The 24462-nt window shown below is 45.2% G+C and overlaps 1 protein-coding gene across 1 annotated transcript in view; it reads left to right on the top strand.

Annotated features, from left to right (window-relative positions):
- Nucleotides 1-12243: 12243 nt before the first annotated feature.
- The window catches only part of KCNK13 (potassium two pore domain channel subfamily K member 13), a gene marked incomplete at both ends in the record, with an annotated part of 110771 nt that continues 98552 nt past the window's right edge, over nucleotides 12244-24462 (top strand). The window contains one exon of the mRNA XM_082842003.1: nucleotides 12244-12583. Within this exon, the coding sequence (XP_082698129.1) occupies nucleotides 12244-12583 (340 nt within the window). The remainder of the gene's footprint in view (nucleotides 12584-24462) is intronic.

The raw sequence follows: 24462 nt of genomic DNA, 5'->3' as shown, positions 1-24462 counted from the left end.
ATGAACATGGTTTCTGCATCAGATTCAGTATGCTTAAAATGAGGATCTTAGATTTGATTTTGTTGCAACTTTTTTTTTTTTTTTTGCGGTACGCGGGCCTCTCACTGCTGTGGCCTCTCCCGTTGCGGAGCACAGGCTCCGGACGCACAGGCTCAGCGGCCATGGCTCACGGGCCCAGCCGCTCCGCGGCGTGTGGGATCCTCCCGGACCGGGGCACGAACCCGTGTCCCCTGCATCAGCAGGCGGATTCTCAACCACTGCGCCACCAGGGAAGCCCTTGTTGGAACTTTTTTTCCCACATGAGAGTAAAAATTCACTTTCTAAGAAACAATGTCTAACATCATTTGATCCATTGTGAAACCATTTTTGGGTGATCTAAGTGTTTGATTCAAATCTTAAGACATTTTGAGTTCCCCCCCCCCTTACTGTAGAGTTAGAGCTTTAACTAACCCCATCCTTGAGAATTCCTTGAGAATACTTGCTTTTGACTGAATATGTCGAAGAAAAAGGTTAGATAGGCATTCTTTTTTTACATTCGTAAAATGTAGCAATTGTGTTGATGCCTGAATGATATTAATTGTAATGATAAAGTATAATGACAGAAGCCTGTACAGGAACTCAGTGACTGGCAGAAATAAATTAGCTTAACAATTGTATGGAATTAAATCTAAAATTCTTTTGATTATGTGCTAACACGTGTTATGCACAGGTCACATCCCATTATGATTAAATCTTTGCCGAGTTTGCCAAGTTTAGTAGCCCACTTATTTCAAGCAATATGCAGGACAAAAGTACTACAAACAAAACTGTACAATTTCTTACTGAATTTCTATCAACTAGTAAGTTATATGTCTTAAGTGGCCATTGCTTACATAGTAGGATTCACAGGCAGAAACAAAAGATGAGGCCAGAAAAGGGGCTCCTGGGAGATGCCAACAGAGCAGCGTAGAGGCAGGGACCACCTCTGAGCCCCGTCTCTGTCCACCGGTCCCTGAGGAGTAACACTGACCCACAAGTACTGAGTACTTGCTGTGTCCCAGCTACTGTTCTGTGACTTATGCATATTAACTAACTGAATCTTCATAAGAACCTGATCAAGGAGGCATTATTATTATCCCCATGTTACACATGGGGAAACTAAGATGATTTGTCCAGAGAGAGTCACACAGCTGGCAAGGGGCAAAGCTGGGATTTGAACCCAGGCAGGACTGCTGGGAGGAGCCGGGCAGCAGGTGTGGCCAATGCTCCAGTCAAGGAGCAGGGCTCCCATTCATGATTTGTAGCTGTAGCTACAAAACCGGGTGCACTTTCAGACACTGTAACAGTGCACGGTTGGCGGGACAGAACCCGCTTGGCAGTGCACAAAATCAGCCACTAAATGCCGCCTTAGCGTCAAGGCTGAGCCACTGCAGTCTTAAAGCCAGAACCCGGCAGTGGAGCCGGTTCCTTTCAAGAGAGAACATCGATGGCTGAAAACTTTGCCTTGTTGAGTGTGTTCTCTTCAGTTCTCTGAAACCTGGCGTTTCCACTGACTCAGTAGATCTAAAGCACAGAAAACTGGCAGCGTAGAGGATGCTGGAGCGGGGAGGGCAAGAGGCAGCCCAGGAAGTGGGGAGCAGGGATGTGTTGAAATGAGGGCACCTCATATATTTAAGGAGGGGTGACGAGTAGTCACAGAGCCAAAGCATTGCAAGTCTGGGTGCGTTTAGTAGCCCAGTTTTTACAACAGAGTTCCAAGCAGGTCTCTCAGCACAGAATCCAGCTGCTGTGTATAAGTTACACTTTATTCTCTCTAGGTCTACCAGAAGCTCTACTGAAACTGCAGTCTGATTAATGTTAATCGGTCGAAGGCACTTGGCTCAGTTTCTCCTGTTCCCTTTGTAGCAAGGTTTTCGGAGAGCCCCATTGCAATGGCCAGTTTTCTTAATACGCACAAAGAAACTCTCAGAAGGGAAAGGCAAAAGAGAAACTGCATCCGTAGGGAATTTATTATAGGTTATGATAGTAGGTAACTTTATATACATCATCACACGTGGGGCAGGTTATACCTCTTTTATAAGAGGGAAAAAGTAAGGTTCAAGGTCACAGAACTAGTGCGTGTCCCTTTGTGGCCCCAAGGACACAGGTGATGCCACTGTGCGTGATCTGGGTGGCTCTGTGTTCATAGGTTCTTTAGAAATTAACATTATGACAGCTGAATGCTGATTTTGTTTTCTTCAGATAATTGACATTACTAAAATTTAAAAGCCTCTGTAAATATTTGTTATTTAATAATACTTTATTAATATTTTTACGAAAGACTACATTAGTCAGGATGCTTTTATAGTTACAGAAACCAGATTAGTTAGGCTTAAGCAATGAAAGAGACTTCTAACACGAGTCTAGCAAATGCCAGATGATCATAATGTAACCAAGTCTACCTTCAAGTCTCAGCTCTGCTTTCCAGAATCTGGACATTCTCAATCAAGCTCTCTCCACCTGGAGGCTGAAATTCCCACTCCCTCACCACCACCGCACGCTCCAGGATCCCATATTATATCCAGCTAGTCATTTCAGAGAAAACAAAATACTTCTTTCCCAGCTGCACTGGCCAAAGTCCCCTGACACGTCCGATTGGTCAGGTTGAGTCATGTGTCCATCCATGATGCAAGCACTCCAGATCAGAGACTGCCCCTGCTGAGGAGGGGGCAGGTGCAGAGTTCACCAAAGACAAGCGGAAGATGCCTGAGGTCCAATCCAGAACAAGAAGTATCTCTAGGTGAAGTATTAATACTGTGCCAGAGGAACCTTCTTTATGCCTTGTTCTTAAATAATGTGTGCAAGCATGCAGATTTTATTTAAAAGTAAAAGGATGCAACTAGAGATTATCATACTAAGTGAAATCAGTCAGAAAGAGAAAGACAAATACCATATGATATCACTTATATGTGGAATCTAAAATATGACACAAATGAACCTATCTGTGAAACAAACAGAATCACAGACATAGAGAACAGACTAGTGGTTGCCAAGGGGGAGGGGGTTGGGGGAGGAATGGACTGGGAGGTTGGGGTCAGCAGATGTAAGCTAGTATATATAGGATGGATAAACAACAAGGTCCTACTGTATAGCACAGAGAACTATATTCAGTATCCTATGATAAACCATAATGGAAAAGAATATTTTAAAAATATATATGTGTAACTGAATCACTTTGCTGTATAGCAGTAATTGACATTGTAAATCAACTATACTTCAATTTTAAAATAAATAAATAAAAGCAAAAGGAAACCAAGAAGGAAATTTTAAAATCCAAGTTTCTCAAAAAAGCTGGTTATATAAGTGAACCCTTGTAACTTGAGTGTTCTAAAGCAGTGATTTTTCAAACTTCGGGTCACAACCCTTTAGTGAATCATGAATCAATTTAGGGTGTCATGACCAGCACTTTTAAATGAAAGATAGTAGAAATTATCTGTGTGTAGCACAAAGTAAGGTTATTATTTTTTTCTTTCTTTCTTTTTCTTTTTGGTACGCGGGCCTCTCACCGTTGTGGCCTCTCCCATTGCGGAGCACAGGCTGCGGACGCGCAGGCCCAGCGGCCATGGCTCACGGGCCCAGCCGCTCCGCGGCATGTGGGATCTTCCCGGACCGGTGCACGAACCCGTGTCCCCTGCATTGGCAGGCGGACTCTCAACCACTGCCCCACCAGGGAAGCCCCAAGTAAGGTTATTTTTGTTTCAATTTGTGTGAGTGGGTTCAGGGTTACAATCTAAAACGTATTCTTTCCCAGGTTTGCTAGTTCACCCACTCTGAATGAAGACAGATGGTCACCTGGGTGATGACTTGAGGTTTTACCAAAGCCTGAGCAGTGACTCACTCTTCATTAGAATTGTCTAGCCCCAGCTCTGCTCCCTCCCGCCATGAGACCTTAGGCAAGTCATGTGATGCCTCTGAGTCTTCATTTTCTCATCTGTTACGTGGGGCTAATAGCTATCCTTCCTGCCTTGTGGGATTGTTGTAAGAATCAAATGAAATGGGGCTCCTAAGCACTGGTAAGAACTCCCTCAATGTAAATTGGAACGATTCTTGGTAAGTACCAAACTGGCAGTCTCTCCCTGGGGCATTTAGAGAATGGTTAACTCAAGTGTAAAAAATAAAACCCATGCCTTCTGAAAAATTAGCTACTTGCCACAAATATTGCTCCTTCACCCACTACTAAAGGCAGGTTTTTCTGACAGATGGGGGTAGATTGAAGAGTCCTGGATGCAGTAGGGTGGCTAGTAGGCCTCTGGATTCCAGAGGCGGGGGCTCTATTTTCAAGGGAGTCTTTGTCCGGGGGCCCAGGCTCTCAAACGCGCCCTGAACAACTCTGCAGAGCTGACCCACATACTTCCTGCCCTGAAAGCACGGATCCTTGTTGCCTCCTGCCTCTGGGAAAGAGGGGTCCTCGTGGAGGCTGAGTTGGGACTGAGGGTGGGGTTGGGAGTCCATGTTCATGTGAACCCCACGTGTGAGTTGACCCTTCGGCCCTGGAAGGAAGTCCATTTTACAAATGAAGAAACTGAGGTGCAAAGAGATCTGTGAACTGCCTACAGTTGCATTCTTGAAGACAGGGGGAGGTCCTGCTTCCTGAACGCCTCTGATACCACAGCAGCCTCAAGAAATGGGCGTCTTTACTTGTGCTTGGATTGGCAGAATCTTCCCTAAGAGAGAGGAATGAACTGTGTGATCTCAGCCGCTTACCTCTCTAGGAACAACCTGGGAGGAAGCACTTGGGAAGAGCCCAGCCTAGCCCTGGTTCTGCCCTTCCATTCCATTCTTCTCTGGCATTCCAGGACACACTTGGCCGTGTATGACGTCTCCCCTGGGTCTCTAGTTCCTGCTCTTGGTGTGGCACCCATCCCCTGCCCAAAGCAGAGCTGGGTGGCCTTAAAAATAAGTGCAGCTGTGGGGAGAGGGGATTGAATGCATGAGGGAACTTTTAGGGGCGATGGAAATGTTCCTAGCATGATGGTGGCATTGGTTACACTTTACAAAACCCTTTGCATTATACACCCAATTGGTCATTTTTATTGAATGTGAATTATAGCTCCATAAAGCTGCTTTTTAAAAACTCAAAGAATGTACACGCTCAGATGTGTGCATTGTATGTAAATTCTACATAAGAAAAGATCAGGAGCTGAACTCTAGTTGTATATATACTGAAGTATTTAGGGGCAAGTGTATTGATGTCTGCAGTTTATTTTGAAATGCTTTAAAATAAGGTGTATTAAAGGACGAGTAGATACATGATAAAGTATAGAAAAATTTAATTGTACAATCTAGATTGCGACTCTAAAATTCTTTCGACTTCGGTGTGTGTTTGAAAATTTCACTATCAAACGTTGTGGGGAAACCACGTAACTTCCGGTTTCTGGCAGCGCCAAATGGCTCCTATTGAACCAATTCTTTCACAAATAAAAGTTATACGCTCTGGGGTGGAGCTTATACCAGCCACTGAAAGCGACCAAAAGCAGGCAGAAAAGAAGAGAGTCAACGGCGGAAAGAAAAGCACTCCACTGGGTGAGTTTCCTGTCTTTTCACCACTTTGGGCCTGAGGTCAGGTTTTAGTCTGAGTCAGGTTTACGCATGGCAGGTGAACCACCACCAGTGGGAAAGCTACAGCCTTCTTGGCTTGGAGATCCAGAGTACAGGGTTTGGAGCATCCACAGCCTCTGAGAGTGAAGAGGGAACTGACAGAAGAAAGAGCCAGAGGGGATTCCCAATGTGTTTGTAAACTCCTCAAATCTCTGGCTGACCGGGGAACCGTCAGTGCGTGGCTAAGTCTAAAAGAACTGAACTAGAATTTGAGATACTTCCCGCTGTAGAGATAATACTGCAGTTGAGTTCAGCCAGGTTTACTGCCTGTTTAAGAAGTGTTGTTTTTAGAGGAACAGAATCCAGAATTTCTCCATCATAAATTATATACAGCAGTCACTAGCCACATGTGATATTTAAATATGTTAACATCAAATAAAGTTAAAAATTCAGTTCCTCACTTGCACTAGTCACATTTCAAGTGCTCAGTAGCACCACGATGGACCACTTTACAGAACAGCATAGATATGGGATATTTCCCTCATCACAGAAGTGATGGACAGTGTTTATCTGATCAATTAAAATGTGGAGACTGTCAGAACTGACCAGAAAAATGGAAAGAAAGAAGACCGAACTGCTATATGCTGTCCATAACAAATCCACCTTAAATATATATAAAGACAGAGATAGGTTAAAAGTAAATGGAAAAGATACCATGCAAATGTTAAGTAAATGAAGCTTGTGGTAACCAGATTAATATCAGACAAAATAAACTTCAAGGCAAAGAGTATTACCAGAGATAAAGACAGACATTTCATAAAAATAAAAGGGTCACTACATCAGGAAGATATAATAATCATAAATGCTTATATTAAATAACAGCTTCAAAGTATGTGAAACACAAATTGACATAAGTAAAGGGAGAAATAGACAATTTGACAATCATAGTTGGTGATTTTAATACTCTCAATAACTGTTAGAATAACTAGAACAAATGTCACTAAAGACAGAAGATCTGAAAAACACTATCAACAACCTTGACGTAATTGGCATTTATAGAACACTACGTCCAACAACTGCAGAATACATATTCTTTTCAAATGCATATGGTACATTCACTAAGACCATATTCTGGACCATAAAACAAGTCTCAATAAATTTAGGAATACTGAAACATACCAAATATGGTCCTCTGACCTGTGAATGAAAAACACTGCCTGCCTTATCAGTAAACAAAAGATGTGGCAGCCATCAAGCCACTGCAGCCACTCCCAGTGGTGCACCCTGAGGGCACTCAGGATGGGAAAGCTCAGGATACTGGCCCTAGATGGCTCAGGTGCATATCAAAGGAATGATTTCAATGAGCCCAGACGTTGCATCTTCCCATACCCCGGAAAGTGCTAAATTCATTAACTTGAGATACCCAGTTTTCTTTACCAGTAATCTTTTGGTGTTCCAGCTACCTGGTTTTTGTTGGAAAACTCCTATATGCCCTGGATCCTCCCCTCCCTCTTCAGAGCAGTCCCTCAGAACTACCTGAGAAGCTGTGTCCTGGGCTTGAAATCCTCAGAAAGTCTGACAAAACATAATTCTTAACTTTCAGGATGTGCCTTTTTTTTCACTTGACCACATTGAAAATGTTATAATTTGTCTTTAAAAACAGACTTAAAAAATTAACACAGCTAAATAATTTGTGGGTCAAAGAAGAAAAAATTGGAAAATATATTCAACAAAATGATGTAGAAATACAGCATACCAAAATTTTTAGGATGCAGCTAGCCCAGGGCTAACAGAGATTTATAGCTGAAAAATGTGAACATTGGAAAAGAAGATCTAAAATTTATGACCTTACCATCCACTGTAAGAAGTTGTAAAAAGAAGTAAAGTAAACCCAAAAGGAATTAGAAGAATGAAATATGAGTAGAAATCCCAAGTGGAATTTATCCCAGAAATGCAAGGTTGGCTTGACATTAGAAAACAATAAATGAAATTCAAGATATTAACAGAATAAAGGAGAAAATTATATGATCGTTACACTAAATGCAGGAGAAGCATTTGATAAAATTCAGCACTCATTCATGTTTAAAAAAAACCTCTCAGAAACAAAAGTAAAAGGAAACTTCCTCAACCTAATAAAGGGTATCTATGAAAAACCCACACTGTAGTTAATGGTGGAAGAACTAAAGGCTTTCCCGTAGGATCATGAACAAGACAAGGATGTCTGCTTCCACCACTTCTAGTCAGTATTATACTGAGGTCCTAACCATTGCAGCATGACAAGAAAAAAAAAGGTAAACATCAGAAAAGAAGCAAAACACTATTTCAGATGCCATGGTTATTTACATAGAAAATCCTAAAGGGGGACTTCCCTGGTGGCACAGTTGTTAAGAATCCGCCTCCCAATGCAGAGGACACGGGTTCAATCCCTGGTCCAGGAAGATCCCATATGCTGTGGAGCAACTAAGCCCATGCACCACAACTACTGAGCCTGTGCTCCAGAGCCCACGAGCCACCACTACTGAGCCCAAGTGCTGCAACTACTGAAGCCTGCGCGCCTAGAGCTGATGCTCCACAATGAGAGAAGCCACCTCAAATGAGAAGCCCACACACCGCAACATAAGAGCAGCCCCCGCTCACCGCAACCAGAGAAAGCCCACGCACAGCAATGAAGACCCAACACAGCCAAAAATAAATAAATAAATAAATAAAAGAAAACCCTAAAGGAATCAACTACTTCAGCTAATGAGTGAATTTAGCAAGGTTGCAGGAACCAAGTTAATTTGTAAAAATCATTTGCATTTTTACATACTACAGCAAACACTTGGAAAATAGGATCTTGATATTTCATTTACAATTTCATCAAAAAACCAAAATACTTTAGAATGAATTTACAAAGATGTGCAAGATCTCTACATGAAAATTTGCTAAGTCTGAAATAAACTGAAGGCTATACCTCATTCATGAATTAAGATGTCAATTCTCCCTAAAATAGATCTGACACAGTCCTAATCAAGATCTCACAAGGTTTTTTCTGATGAAATTAACAGGCTGATTCTACAATTTTTATGGAAATGGTAAGATGCTATAATACCCAAAGAAAATCTTGATAAAGAAGAGCGAAGTTGGAGGACTCACACTTCCTGACTTCAAGACCGATTATAAAGCTACAAGTAATCTAAATACTGTGGTATTCTTATAAGGATGGACAAATAATGAGCAGGATACAGATTCCTATAATAAATTCACTTTTGTCTTTTCAGCAAATGACACTCAAATAACTGTATAGCCACACGGACAAAATATACCTCGACTCTTTTACCTCACGCCATACAGAAACAGACTTAAGATAAATCATTGACCCACGTACAAAAGCTAAAACTATAAGATTTCTACAGGAAAAAACCCCGTAAAACGTACGCAACCTTAAGGGAGGTGATGATTTATTACACAAAGAGATCCAAACGTAAATGAAATGATTGATAAATTGGGCCTCACCAAAATCAAAAACATAAACATCAGAAAACATCTTTGAGAATTAGGCACTCCAGAGACTTGTCGAAAATATTTCCAAGATACATATCTGAGAAAGGACTAGTATCCTGGATCTATATAAAGAATCCCTACAGTTCAGTAGTAAAAAAGAGAAACAAATCTTTTAATGGATATTCAACAGATTTTACAATATTTCAAAAGATAAAAAAGCAGATATACGAATGGCCAACAAGCACATTAGTCATCAGGGAAATGCAAATTAAACTACAATGAGATACGACAACACATCCACCAGTATGTTTAACATTAAAATGACTGATACTGCCAAATGTTCACAAGGATGTGGGACATCCAAGACTTGTATCTTGTTGGTTGGTACAGCTACTTTGGAAAAATGTTAGGCAGTTTCTTATAAAATTAAATACACACCACCCCTATGACCCAGCAATTCCACACCTAGGTATTTACCCAAGAGGTATGAAAACATATATCCGCAAATACTTGTGTGAGAATGTTCCTAACAGTTTTATTATTTATGATGGCAAACATTTTTAACAGCCCTGGTTTCTATCAATAAGAAGAGAATGAATATTCAAACAATTAAAAAGTAGCAATAAAAGAACAGATTACTAAGGCATATAACATGGATAGATCTCAGAAATACAGTGCTTTACACAAAAGAATACATAACTGTATGATTCCATTTATATGAAGATCTAGAACTAAGCAAGACTAAGTTCTACAAAGTGAAAACAAGTTGATGGTGGAAAAATCCAGAACAGTGATTTCCTCTGTAGGAATGTGGGTAGGGATTTGCTGGGAAGGGACATACAATATTTGGTTGACAGGCTGCATAGGTAGGTGTCTAATTTGCAAGAGTGTACGCATTCGTGAGACCTCATTTAATGGTACACTTAAGATGTGTGCATTTCATAGTATGTAAATTTTATCCTCCCCCCCAAAATCTGGAAGTAAATAGGGTTGTGTTGAACTCTAGGTAATAATATGCAGGGAGAACTTGGGGGGTGGGGTGAGGAGGGGGCGTGTAGTGATGTCTACAACTTACTTCGAAATGAATCCAAACAAGATGGGTTGATGGATGGAAAGAGGGATGGATAGATACGTAATAAAGCAAGTATAGTAAAATGTTCGTTGAGAATAAGGCTATTCACTGTAAAATTCTTTCAACTTTATGTTTGAAATTTTTCACAATAAAATGGGATGGGGGAGTAATTGCAGGACTCAGCCAGTGTGTATACACATGCTCCTCCTGTAAGTGATGCCACCTAAAACTCTTGCCCTCGATAGGCTAGATAAAAGAGGGGTATCCGGGGGTGGATAACGGGAGAGGAGTGGGAGAGGAATCCTAGCAGCATCAGGGCTTCTTATGGCATATGTATTGGAACCCGGAAGTGTGTTTTTTTTAATTCTCTGTTCTTGGGGAGTATAGGTGGGTGGCCTCTGAGCCTGGGGTCACTCTCTCGGGAGGCGAGGAAATTCTCCTTAGTTCGAAGATGCCCATGCATCTTTCCTTCTTGTATTCATATTCACTCCCAAATGCTAGGGGCTGGTGATTCCGAAGGGGCAGTGTGTGGCTGGGTACGCAGGTGGGGGCGAGATGTGTCTGAAGGGGACGGAGCGCCCTCTTCTGGTCCTGGAGGGGCCCACACAGGCCCGCTAAGCACCTGACCTGACCCTCCTCTTGAGCACCCACTCCCGGGATCTGCGCGTCCGGGATGGGAGCGCCGCAGCCCCCGGGTGGCCCAGCAGGGAGCCGGGCATCAGCAGGCGGAGACTAGTGCTGGGGGCGGCTCCGCGCGGCCGGGAGGCGGAGGACGGGGTGGAGTCGCCACCGCTGCTGCCAGCCGAGCGGCTCCACCTGTTGCAGCGTCGGAGCGCGCGGACCAGGAAAGGCAGACCGCGGCGTGGACCTCTGCTCCCCCCGCAGAGGGACCCGGAGAACAGTGCTGACAGAGCGGCGCGGAGGGTGCACTCCCCGGTGAGTGAGACTCGAGCGCGGCGCCAGCGCCCCTTGAAAGGCGGGGTCTCGGGGAGGGGCCCCGGCGGTTTGCTAGCGAGCCTGTGGCTAGGGTGGGGTAAAGCCCTCTCAGCGGAGCCCTGTCGGCGCAGGATCTCTGGAGCCCACCGAGGCAGCCAAGCCAGGGTGCAGGAGATGGAATTCTCCGGGGTCACTGCCTCCTGCCCGCGTGCTCCTCCAGTCCTTGGCAGCCTCCGCAGGAGCTGGGGCTGGCTCGCGGTGCGCGCTTCGAGCGGGCGGATCCGACACGTGGCGGTGGAAAACGCCCCCGCGCGGGATCCAGAAGCCAAGGGCGTCTGGTCGGGCAAGGCTAGGAAGCCTGCCTGGGGGAGAGGCCCCTAACTTCCTTCGCTCCGTCACTCCAACCTCCCTTTCTGGTCTCCTCCTCCAGCAAGTCGGCCCGCCGGACGCCGCGCAGCGTCGGGGGCGGGCGGGAGGTCGGAACCCGTGAACCGCGCTCTGCGCAATCCCTCTGTCCGTGCGCCCGCCCGGGACCTGCTCCAGCCTCTAAGCGCCGGCAGCCGGGCCGGTGACCCGAGAGGCCCGAGGCTCCGCGCGACGCCGAGCCTGGGACACAGCACTGCGGCTGTATCTGGGGAGGCACTTCCAGCACTAGCGGACTGAGAGCCCGCGTCCTAGACGTCAGCGGCTTGAGAAGCGACGGTAAAGGAGACAGAGACCGCGGGGCTCCGCTCACCCGTCAGCGCCCGAGGCCCCTTGCTTTGGGGGAAGGTCAAGCCCACCCGAGTTTGCCCTGAAGATGCGCCACGCCCCCTCCCCAATCTGAGCCGGGCAGGACACCAGGGGGAAGCAGCGGCTGCATCCTCGTGCCAAGCAGAAGCGGACTCCGTGCCGGGTCACTCAGCTCTTCAGCTTTTAGGAGAACTCCTAGGGGGGCGGGGACGGCGGCGAAAATGCGGATTTGAAACCGGGAGTCGAGGCGGACGTGGGGGGCTGGCGCTGCAGGAGCGGTCGACGCGGCGGCCCCGGGAACCGCGTGGCCTGGAGGAGCGTCCGGCGGTCATGGGCGAGCTGGCTGTCGCGCGGCCAGGGGCGGACTGAGCGTCGGGCCGAGACCCCACCTCCCGGGGCGCCCGGGCGACAGTCAGCCGGCGGACACGGCCGCCCGGCTTGGGGCTGCCCCCGGGGGTTTGGCCATGGCCGGCCGGGGTTGCGGCTGCAGCTGCGGCCCGGGCCACCTGAACGAGGACAACGCGCGCTTCCTGCTGCTCGCCGCGCTCATCGTGCTCTACCTGCTGGGCGGCGCCGCCGTCTTCTCGGCGCTGGAGCTGGCGCACGAACGCCAGGCCAAGCAGCGCTGGGAGGAGCGCCTGGCCAACTTCAGCCGCCGCCACAACCTGAGCCGCGACGAGCTGCGCGGCTTCCTTCGCCACTACGAGGAGGCCACCGAGGCTGGCATCCGCGTGGACAATGTTCGCCTGCGCTGGGACTTCACCGGCGCCTTCTACTTCGTGGGCACCGTCGTGTCCACCATAGGTAAGTGGGCCCTGCGGTAGGGCGGAGGGGCGACCATCCTCGCAGGCGTTTTTCTGGCCCGGCGCTTCGAAGGGCGGGACCCCGCTTCCCAGCCCTGCATTCATCCACCTCCGCGCTCGGCCAGGTGGCACCGATGTGAGCTGTTGCCTGATCCACATGTGGTATTGCCTCCCTGCTTCTTTAAGTGAGGTCCACGGACCAGCTGCGTCAGCATCACTTGGGAGCTTGTTATAAATGCAGTCTCAGCCCCTCCCCAGACCACTTGAGTCAGAATCTGCGTGTTAAAATCTCTAGGGAATTTGGGTGATCCTTAAATTGGAGACGTTCTGCTCTGGGAGTGTTCCTAGTTAAGGAGACTGAGCTTGAATTCATGGAACATTAGGGAGAAAGCTTACAGATCGGGACAGGAGCCTATAAACATTAATTGAGTTAGTACCATGCGTGAGGCACTGGTCTGAGGGGGAGAAACAAATTTTAAAAAGACTGTCCATGACTTAAAACTTAATAGAGAGAAAAAATAGATCGAAAACGAGATTGGAAGTAAGGAGGCAAAAGTGCTAATGAGGATGGAAACTGTTTTCTGCCAGGAGGAAGCAGGTGGGGGTGGGGAGAAGGGACCCATGGGCTGAACCGCTAAGTGTTGGCCTGATTGGGCTCTGGAAACTAAAAGTGCTTTACACTCCGGAGGAGGAGAGAATTGCGTTCAGGGTCCAGTGAGCTCCCTGATCTGTAGGGAGTAGTGGAAGGAAAGCTAGGGGAGTCTCCTGGCTAATGGGATGGAGGGGGGAACTCTAGTGACAGACTCAGGAGCTAGAGCTTATCTAGAGGCAATTGGAAGCTATTGAGAGTTTTTGAGCAAGCGTGTTTCATGGCTGCCGTCAGTTATGCCTTTATTACCAGCAGAAGGAAAAAGATTGGGAGTCTTTGCACCACACTCCTAAGGACTGTTCATGCGTAAAGCGTACTTGAGTGATAAGGGGGTTGGGAAGGATGCTGTAGAAATTCTGAAGAAAGCAGAGAGCTGGAGCGGAGGAGGGGGCTTTGAAAGGCTGCGCAGAAAGGGAGCGGCTCCCGGCTGGCTGCCGGAGCACCGGAGCCGCAGCAGGGCCGGCAGGGGGCTGTGCAGGGGCTTGGCTGCCGTAGCCCCTGTGCTGCCGGGAGAGCTGTCAGTGAGGCGGTGACAAGGCGGACTTCTTTGAAGCTCCCACACAAGGTTGTCTTTGGTAGACGTTCTTCCAGGAGAAGGAACACAAGGTACAACAGGGATCAGCCTCAGGCCTGATTAGTCAAGAAAGACTTCCCAGGGTTAGTCTAGAAGCCCAGGGCTTCAGGTGGTGAGTAGGAGGCAAGGTGGAGAGGACTGACCTGATTCCAGATACACGGGCTGCGTCTGAAGTGCTTTGTGCTGAACTGCCCAGCTCGCCACCGCAACCCTCTCTTATTTCAGGCGGCCCTGCCCATCCGTGGGCCATTATGACACCTCAGTAACTGGGTATCTGGTAAGCAAGACTTTCATAGCATTCTCCACGATGACCAGAACACGGGCCCTGACGGGGATGGAGACAGAGTAATACCCTCCACAGCTCTCTCCCCCAGCCCACGTTCTCCACTGGACTCTCCTAGCAGAATTGCCTAAGTCCTCCCATTTCTCAAAAGACAGTTCCAGAACTTCTATGTAGGGAGGACTTGGGGTGAGCAAACTGATTGGGAAGGGTTGCTGTGGAACTTTCCTTGAATCTGCTATGTCTGTGTAGCTGGTACAGGGTTTTGATTTAGCTTATTCATTTGGGGGTGGTTTTGGTGGGAGATTGGGGAGCTAAGTCCTCCCCACGCCCTCCACAGGCCCCCCCGTTTGTACTTCCCATGGCCGTGGACGTAGGAAGGAGCAGAGTGTGTGTAAAGACTGGTGAACACCAATGCCAGAGGAACCGCGTATGTCGTGGATGGGTGGGCATATAAGCACACAGTCATCCGGGGGCACAAATAGAATAATGAAGCCTGATGGAATAGAAGGAACCCTGGACCGAGAGTCTGGAGTTGGAGCTGCTGACCCTGCCTGTACGTTGGGCCGGTTCCTTAACATTCTGAGCCCCATCCTTCTCTTCTGAGATACCTACAAGTGCCCACCTTGGTGTCTGGCACATTGTAGCTGTTGAGTAAATATTAGTCCTGTCTCCTTCCCACACCCTGCCCCTAAGCCTGCCCCTCTCGCAGGGTTCTTGCCAGGGATAATGAGTTCATATAAGTGAATGTTCTTTAAAAAGGACAAAGCACTATGTAAGTATGGGCTAATTTTTAGTTTCTCATTTCTCACATGTCCTTAAATTGTTTCATTAATCGCTGATGTAATAACAGCACTTGCAACCCTTTATTGGGGTACATAATTAGGCACATACTGTGATTATTATGTGAATATGTGATGCAGCTAATTTCATCGATTAACCACAATTTCAATCAACACAATTCATATATGTGATATGTGATTCATATGTGTGAAGTGTGATTATCCCTGTTTTATAGATGAGGAAACTGAAGCTTCATGTTCTTTGTAAAATAAAGAAGAAAAAAAAAACCATCTGTAATGACATCACCTAAAGTTGACCATGGTTGACATTTTGGTCATTTTTTTAAATTGAAGGTTAGTTGATTTACAATGTTGTGTTAGTTTCAGGTGTACAGCAGAGTGATTCAGTTATACATACATATATATCAGTTTTTTTCAGATTCTTCTCCCTTATAGGTTATTACAAAATACTGAGTATAGTTCCCTGTACTATACAATAGGTCCTTGTTGGTTGGTGCAGTTCTTTCTATTCTTTTTCCCTATAGACACACCTATGTACATATGTATTTTTCTAAATTTGGATCATATTCTATAAACCCTTTACATCTTGTATTTTAATCGTAGTATTACATGATGGTTTTTTCTTCTAAAAATTAGTTCCACTCTGTTTTATTCTGCAAAGGTGTTGAGGTAACAGATAACAAGAAAGCATACAGTAGAATAATCATAAAATGTAAATAAAACCTCAGAACTAGGAAAAAAAGAAGAACAGAAATATGGAAAGCAGTTGGATCTAGGAAATCGGTAGAGAGGAGCTTTGTCTTAGCTGAAGTTCCCTCAGAAGCAGCTTCTGAGCCAAGAATTTGAGTGCAAGCAGTTTATTGGCAGATTCAAGGGAGACAGGGAGGTGAAGGAGGAAGTGATACAAGAGAGGGAAGTCAGTCAGTATAGGGTATGGTATTAGGCAGCAAGCATAGTGGGCAACTGATCCTTAATCTCAAGTGGAAGCTTGAGAACAGTGCAAAGCTCATTAACCGGACTTACCCCAGGCAAGGGAGCTGGGGTATTTATACACCCACACTAGTCAGAAAGTGGTTAAAAGCTGCTTGGAGGGTGGGGGAAGCACAAAAATATAATTTCCAGGTACTTTTGTCCTGATTTTTCATGGACGGCCCAAGAGTAGCCTTCTGATAAGATATAGGCACTGGCCATTTGAAGTCAGGCCAGTGTGTCCAGAAATGATAAAGGAGATGCCAGGGGGTGAGGACTGAGTACCACCAGTGACTATTTAAGCTTCAGATTTGGCTGCAGGCTCCATGGCGGAGTCATGACCCACACTGGAATTATTTTTTTTGGCTGTGTTGGGTCTTCGTTGCTGCATGCGGGCTTTCTCTAGTTGCAACGAGCGGGGGCTACCCTTCGTTGTGGTGCGCAGGCTTCTCATTACTGTGGCTTCTCTTGTGGCGGAGCACGGGCTCTAGGCATGCGGGCTTCAGTAGTTGCAGCACATAGGCTCAGTAGTTGTGGCACGCGGGCCATAGAGCACGGGCTTCAGTAGCTGTGACGTGCGGGCTCAGTAGTTGGCGGCACGTGGGCTCTAGGGCATGTGGGCTTCAGTAATTGTGGCACACGGGCTCTAGGAAATGCGGGCTTGAGTAGTTGTGGTGTGCAGGCTCAGTAGTTGTGGCTCGTGGGCTCTAGAGCGCAGGCTCAGTAGTTGTGGCACATGGGCTTAGTTGCTCCGTGACATGTGGGATCTTCCCGGACCAGGGATTGAACCCGTGTCCCCTGCATTGGCAGGCTGATTCTTAACCACTGCACCACCAGGGATGTCCCCACACTGGAATTCTTAGTAGACAAAAGGAAGCATACACCTTTTCCCAATATGCAATTCTCAAAAATATTTTCCTCTTGGGATTTTATATGGGAAACATTGCATAGGACAGTGGGTGATGCTCACAAACAACAGTTTCCTGGAAAATGCAACTGAGGATTTCATGCAACTGTTGTTTAATTTAAAAGTCAGAGCAGAGTAAAAAACACTGTGGCCAGTTTCTCAGAAGTTTAAACATAGAACTACATGTGACCCAGAAATTCCACTCCTAGGGAATATATATCCAAAAGAATTGAAAGCAGAGACTCAAACAGATACAGGAACACCTCAGAGATGCTGCGAATCCAGTTCCAGACCACCGCAATAAAGCGAATATCACAGTAAAGCGAGTCACATGAATGTTTTTTGGTTTCCCAGTGCATATGAAAATTATGTTTTCACTGTGCTGTAGTCTGTTAAGTGTGCAATAGCATTATGTCTAAAAAATGTATATACCTTAATTTAAAAATACTTCATTGCTAAAAAATGCTAACCACCATCTGAGCCTTCAGTGAGTCATAATCTTTTTGCAACAGTAACATCAAAGATCACTGATCACAGCCCACCATAACAAATATAACAATAATGAAAAAGTTTGAAATATTGCAAGACTTACCAAAATGTAACACAGAGACACGAAGTGAGCAAATGCTGTTGGAAAAATGGCATCAATAGACTTCCTCGTCACAGGGTTGCCACAAACCTTCAGTTTGTAAAAAACACAATAGCCATGAAGCACAGTAAAGCAAAGCACAATAAAAAGAGGTATGCCTGTATTTGTACACCAGTGTTCATTGCAGCATCATTCACAAGAGCCAAAAGGTGGAAGCAACCCAAGTGTCTATCAGCAGATGAACGGATAAACAAAATGTGCATACATACAATGGAATGTATGGACAACGCAGATGGACCTTGAAAACATGATACTTAGTGAAATAAGCCAGACACAGAAGGACAGATACAATTCGGCTTAGATGAGGTGTTTAGGATAGGCAGATTTCATAGGGATGGAGAGTAGAATAGAGGGTACCAGGGACTGAGGGAAGAAGGGAAGCCTTCTTTAATGGCATTTTTGTTGGGGATAAAAAAGTTTTGGATATAGAGAGTGGCGATGGTTATACAACAATGTGAATGTATTTAATGCCATCGAATAGTACACGTATGAATGGTTAAAATGACAAATATTATGTATATTTTACCACAGCATAGAAAGAGCAGAATATTAAAACACGACTCAGGGAGTTGATTCTGAAAGAGGCTGGTGATCAGACTTGAAACAAGAATGAATTTGAAGCACTCAGAGAAGTAGATTGACGTTATACTCTGTAAGTGATCTTCTGTAAATATCTTTTTCTCTCAAATAGGCATTTGTTAGGCATTTGTTTTTGTGTTTACCTGTGTATTTATAAGGATATGAGATCATTTGCATATTGATATGGTCAGGGTAGCCTTAAGCCTTGGGCTACCCCGTCATCTCAGTAGCTTAACACAACGAGAGTTTACTTCTTACTCACCCAAAGCCCATTGCGGGCGAGGTGCTTTACCAGGACAGTTGTCTCCTGGGTTGGCTCAGTGTTCCAGGATTCTTTTATCTTATGGCTGCTCTTTATCAGCTCATGCCTCCAGTACTGCCCAGGAAGGGACAGAAAGGGTTGAAGAGTGCAGCCACCTGCAATTAAACGGCCACCACCTGGAGGTGACAAGAAGTCACCTCCACACGCGTTTCGTTGGCCAAATCAAGTCCCATGGCTACACCCAACTTCAAGGATGTAAAGAACCACACTCCTCCCGTAAGTCCAGAAGTGGATAAGACTTGATCTCGGTGAACAGCACGGATGCCTACCGCACATATATGCACAGTGCACTAGAAAAGGATACTAATGGATTTAAGACATTGGGGAGATGAGAAAACATGAGTAGGATAGGACAGTTAAGCCACACATTGTTAATACACAGAGATATATGTCAAAAGGACCCACGTAATTGCCACATTTGGCTGTGAGTTTTCCAGTTGTTGAAAGAAAGAGGCAAGGGCAACCATTAAATGGTTCCTTTTATCCAGGCTGGCTGCTTGGAAGACACCCAGCTTTTTTAGATGTGAATAAAAATTTCTCCTATAGATTGTCATGAAAGGGACAAGACAATGTGATGAGTAGTCTTCTCCACTGCATCTCAGCTGTGAAAGACAACCCTGTGCTCCTGCACGGCATAGCATCCCTCAGTACAAGGTGCAGTTCCGGAAAAGCCCCTCTGCCTAAGTCCAGGGTCATGCAGGGCGGTGTCCAGCTTCCAATTGTATGGTCCAGTAAGAACGTCTAGGATTCTCTACTGGTGGTTCCCAAGGTTCACTGTCCATAAGTACTCACCTGAGGGGAGTGTGGTGCTTCTTAAAATGCAGGTGTCTGGATCCGCCTTTCAGAGCTCCTGATGCATTTTAAGAAACTTCCCCAGATGGCTCTGATAGAGGCAGAACAGGGAGCACACTTGAGGCATGTGTGATAGGAGTTGGCCTAGGGTTGAAAATTGAGACCACCCCCAAGGATTCTCGCTACTCAAACAGTGATCCGTGAATCAGCAGGACCAGCATCACCTTGGACCTTGTTAGAAATGCAGAGTCTCAGGCCAACCCCAGACTACCTGAATTAGAAGCTGCTCTTCAACAAACCACCTGGTGAATTGTAGCCATGTTAAAGTTTGAGAACTCGAGTCCAGAAGGCTGTTATGTGATGTTGTGATGTTGCTGACCAGGGAAGGCCCCTCCCTGAGCTTTGAAACTTAGGCAAGCCAGTGGCAGGGCTAGAATGGAGAGGGGTGAGATGTGCTTGTCCAACTTATAACACAAAGGAAAGCTTCCTCTCTCCCCATCTCCCAGTTTCTCATTCCTCAAAGGAATTCTGGAGCCTTTTATCCCGAAACCCCTCCCCAAATCCTCCCCAACTGGCAGCCCTCTCAGTCTTTCTGTCCTTCCTTGTCTCTTCTCCCCCATCTCTCTCTGCTCTGTATTATCATGATTGACTTAACCTCTCCGACTTCTTTTAGCTTCCCCTCATTCAGCCTAGTGTTCATAGTAAAGCATAGCCCCAAGAGCTGACCCCACAAGCAACAGTCCTTTCCCCTGAGGAGGAAAGAGAGAAGGACAGGGGATGGTTACTATCACCAGCCCATCAGTGACTTTATACGCGGAGACACTCTCACCCTGTAGAGGAACACATTACTGTGTTTGGATCCAGAAGCCCACGGTCCTGCTGAGGACAGTGGGGAAACACACCTCATCAGGAAACATCTCCATCGTCATGCTGCTCTCCCTTCACCCTCCAACCTTCTACCTCCTTCTCTTCAGTTTATCTGAATTGCTGGACATTATACCACTTTTCTGAAAGGCTGCACCTTTAGCACACCCACCACATCTTCCTTTGGCCGGAGAGCCATCATAGAAGCGTCATGAAATGTTCAGGATTTATTGTTCCCATTCTCTGATCAACCCCCCAGCATCTCTGCTATTGATCACCTCTTCTTGGAAGAGAAATCCTGTGGTCAGTGAGCCCAGGGGTCAGACCAGGAATGCAACTGAGTGGGACTTAGAGATGTGGGACATTAGGGAGCAGTGAGGCATGTGCCCTGGAAAGAGCAGCCCCACCACAGGCGTTCAGATTCTAATTGCAAAACAACATTGTCCTGGCCAGACAGGTCTGAGGACAGCTCGACTCCAGAGTGTGAGTCCCTCAGTTAAAGCTTTGATCATCTGTGAGCTCCAGGCTGCTTTCCCTTTGGGAGGGAGAAGGATAAGAAGCTCTGAACTCTTCTTCATCAGTAGCAGCATCTTGATCTTTGCAGTTCACTTAAGTACCTGTTTGTGCATCACCACAGAGGGGAAATCTAACATATTCGCTGTCACGTTGTACACCCACTAATCTCTAAAAGGAGCTGGGGGTAGTTATCAATATATTCTCTTAACTCTTCTGATACTCATGACTAAACATATTGTATTGTAATCCATAAGTACCTACTATTCTGGGTTTTTTCCTTTCCTTTTATGTTATTTCCTATACACTTTCTCAAGAATTCCTTGTGTTCAATTAATGTAGAATAGTTTATTTAACGGTCCTTAAATTATTGGATTTGGGGGTTATATGTGATTTGTTTTTACTCTTGTGTTTAATTAAAAATTATGAAATGTATTGAGTGCTTTACCATAGGTTAAACCCAGTGCAATCTTTACATATGTTTAATTCTTATAACAACCCCATAAGGGTAGGTACTGTTAATATTCTCACATTACAGACCAGGATCCGAGGCCCAGAGAGCTTCCAGGCAGTGTCTGAAGTTACCCAGTGGAAGTAGTGTGGGGCATCCCTTTAGAGCTTATACTGTGAACCACCACTTTGCCATTTCTTCCTTTGGGGTCCTTGTGGGGAGAATTGCCAGTTAAAGAGATCACAACCTCTTTTTCCAGTGGTGATGGTCCTTAGGCAACCTGGGGTAATAGAAGAAGACGGAGATAGCCTGGGTAGCAGAATGTCAGGATGGTAAAAGGTTTGGGTGGTGTTCTGCCTACCTCCCAGGAGTCCACATAATCAGAGCCTGTACTTCCCATTGGAATATTTGATGTCCTCTCAAAGTTGCAAGCGTCCTCCCATCACCATGACAACTAATGTGCCTGCCCCCAGAATTTTACTCTCCAGTTTGGACATATTTGATCCCAGAAGTCACTTCCTGACTCTGCCCATGAACTCTTGGAATACTGGCACCAAAGCGGTGTCTTGGGTCTTCCCTAGTATTAAGCATCTGATGAAGATCAGATTGACCTTAGAGACCAATCTTAGAGACCAACATCGATCTTAGAGACCAACCAGGCAAGTGGTTTTCAAACTATGCTCCAAGGACCCCTGGGATTCTTTGTGGTATATAAGTGCTGTCTTGAGAGCCAAGGGGGACACATCAAGTTCTTATCTTTGTTGTATGTATTTATTTATATATGTCCCAAATATTTATCCTATTCTGCTACCTTTTTATTGACTATTGTTTGGAATGTAGAAAAGATTTTTATATACCCAAATACACTCATTTTCACTGGCATTTTTTTCTATATTTTTTCATAAATTTAGGTCCTCTCTGTGGTTGAGATAAATATTCTTATCCATTCTCTGTTTAGTTCTAACTCATCTCAATGGTTTTCAAAAAGACTGTTTTATAAATGCTTTTTTATGGCTGGCTATATAATTATGCTTTGATTTATTTCTAAAATTATCACATAATGGTTTGAGAATGTGCATTTTCCAGAGTTCTCTTTTTTATTTGAGTGTTTCTGTGTATCCTGGTATCTGTATATATTTCAGTTGGATTTTTTCTTACCTTACAGACTTTTGGAGCAGGAGGGAACATAATCCCCAACCACACTCCAAGCCTAGTAAACACACCCAAAATAACATTTGTGTGTTTGGGGACATAGAAATTCAGTGTTATTGATTTCATCACTTGTGTAACTTTAAATTTTATTAATAATACTTTTGTTTACTTTTTTATGCTTTCTATGCTAACTAATTTTAAACTTACATTTGATTAAATTCCTGCATTATATTAGCAGAGACTTGCTGACTTTTGGATCATCTCTCTAGTTTTAATTTTTAAAGTAAACCACCTAATTTTTTTAATTTCCCGGTTTTAAAATTTTTATTTTTTTATTTTTGGCTGCATTGGGCCTTCGTTGTTGCGCACAGGCTTTCTCTAATTGCGGCGATCAGGGGTTACTCTTTGTGTGGTGCGCAGGCTTCTCGTTGCGGTGGCTTCTCTTGTCGCGGAGCACGGGCTCTAGGTGCGCGGGCTTCAGTAGTTGTGGCATATGGGCTCAGTAGTTGCGGCTCGCGGGCTCTAGAGCACAGGCTCAGTAGTTGTGGTGCACAGGCTCAGTTGCCCTGTGGCATGTGGGATCTTCCTGGACCAGGGCTGGAACCCGTGTGCCCTGCATTGGCAGGTGGATTCTTAACCACTGCGCCACCAGGGAAGGCCCTACCATGACTTCTTTATCCATTCATCCATTGATGGACACTTAGGTTATTTCCAAGTCTTGGCTACTGTAAATAATGCTACAATGAACATGGGATTGCAGATATCTTTTCAAGTTAGTGTTTTCATTTCCTTTGGGTAAATACCCAGAAGTAGAATTGCTGGATCGTATGGTAGTTCTATTTTTAATTCTTTGAGGGAACTTCATACTGTTTTCCACAGCAGCTGCACCAATTTACATTCCCACCAACAGTGCCCAAGGGTTCTGTTTTCCACACACCCTCACCAACACTTGTTACCTCTTTGATAACAGCCATTCTAACAGGTGTGAGGTGATATCTCATTGTGGTCTTGATTTGCATTTCCTTGATGATTAGTGATGTTGAGCAACTGTATTTCTGCTTTGGAAAAATGTCTATTCAAATCCTCTGTCCAGGAGCTTCCCTGGCGGCGCAGTGGTTGAGAGTCCGCCTGCCGATGCAGGGGACACGGGTTCGTGCCCCGGTCCAGGAAGATCCCACATGCCGCGGAGCGGCTGTGCCCGTGAGCCATGGCCGCTGAGCCTGCGCGTCCGGAGCCTGTGCTCCGCAGCGGGAGAGGCCACAACAGTGAGAGGCCCGCGTACCGCAAAAAAAAAAAAAATCCTCTGTCCATTTTTTTTTTAACATCGTTATTGAAGTATAGTTGCTCTGCCCATTTTTTGGGGTTTTTTTGCTATTGAGTTGTCTGAGTTTTGCATTTATATTTTTTTATATATATATATATATATAATATTTATTTGGCTGCACCGAGTCTTAGTTGCGGCACTCGGGATCTTCATTCTTCATTGTGGCATGCGTGATCTTTTAGCTGTGACATTCGAACTCTTAGTTGTGGCATGCGGGATCTAGTTCCCCGACCAGGGATCGAACCTGGGCCCCCTGCATTGGAAGCGTGGCGTCTTAGCCACTGGACCACCAGGAAAGTCCCTATATATCTTGGATATTAACCCTGTATCAGATAAATATGATCTGCAAATATTTTCTCCCTTTCAGTAGGTTGCCTTTTCATTTTGTTGATGGTTTCCTTTGCTGTGCAGAAGCTTTTCGGTTTGGTGTAGTCCTTCTTGTTTATTTTTGCTTTTGTTGCCTTTGCTTTTGGCTGTTTATAGTTTCTATCTCTCTTTTCTCTCTTAAAGTAGATGTTCATTCAATCTTACTCATCTGTGGGGTTCCTTCTTTCTTAGTTTCCTGCTACTTCCTATAAGCCACTTCCATTCCCACCAGAATCTTGAGATCTTTCTTTGGGACTTAAAATTTGAAACTGAATTTATGCTACAGTTAGCATTTTCCCCACTAAGGTCTTTTTAAATTAATTCTGGCTGTTGATGTTTTCTGCTTCAGATGTTATATTTTTGGTATTTGGTGTGGAGGCCTGCTATATATACTATTTCTTGACCTACTGTATTTTTAGACTTAGTTTCTTTTATTTAACAGCCTGTGACTTAATACCAACATCTGTAAAAACAAATGTGTAGAAGGCATGCTTTGACCACACAGGGATTTACTGGTGTTCCATTTCATGGAATGATGGATGGAGACCATCCATCTGGGAGTTTATAACTTGAAACAACAACTATCACTCTCTCTTCAGTTAATTAAGACAAATTTCCTGGAGGATATGAAGTCTAGGGGCTCTTTGGGAAGAGTTGATGACCTGCTTATTCTTTCAACAGTTCTT

This window comes from Leucopleurus acutus, assembly GCF_964270905.1.
Source record: "Leucopleurus acutus genome assembly, chromosome: 1".
NCBI classification, from domain to species: Eukaryota; Metazoa; Chordata; class Mammalia; order Artiodactyla; family Delphinidae; genus Leucopleurus; species Leucopleurus acutus.
This window is presented reverse-complemented; position numbering and strand designations above follow the sequence as displayed.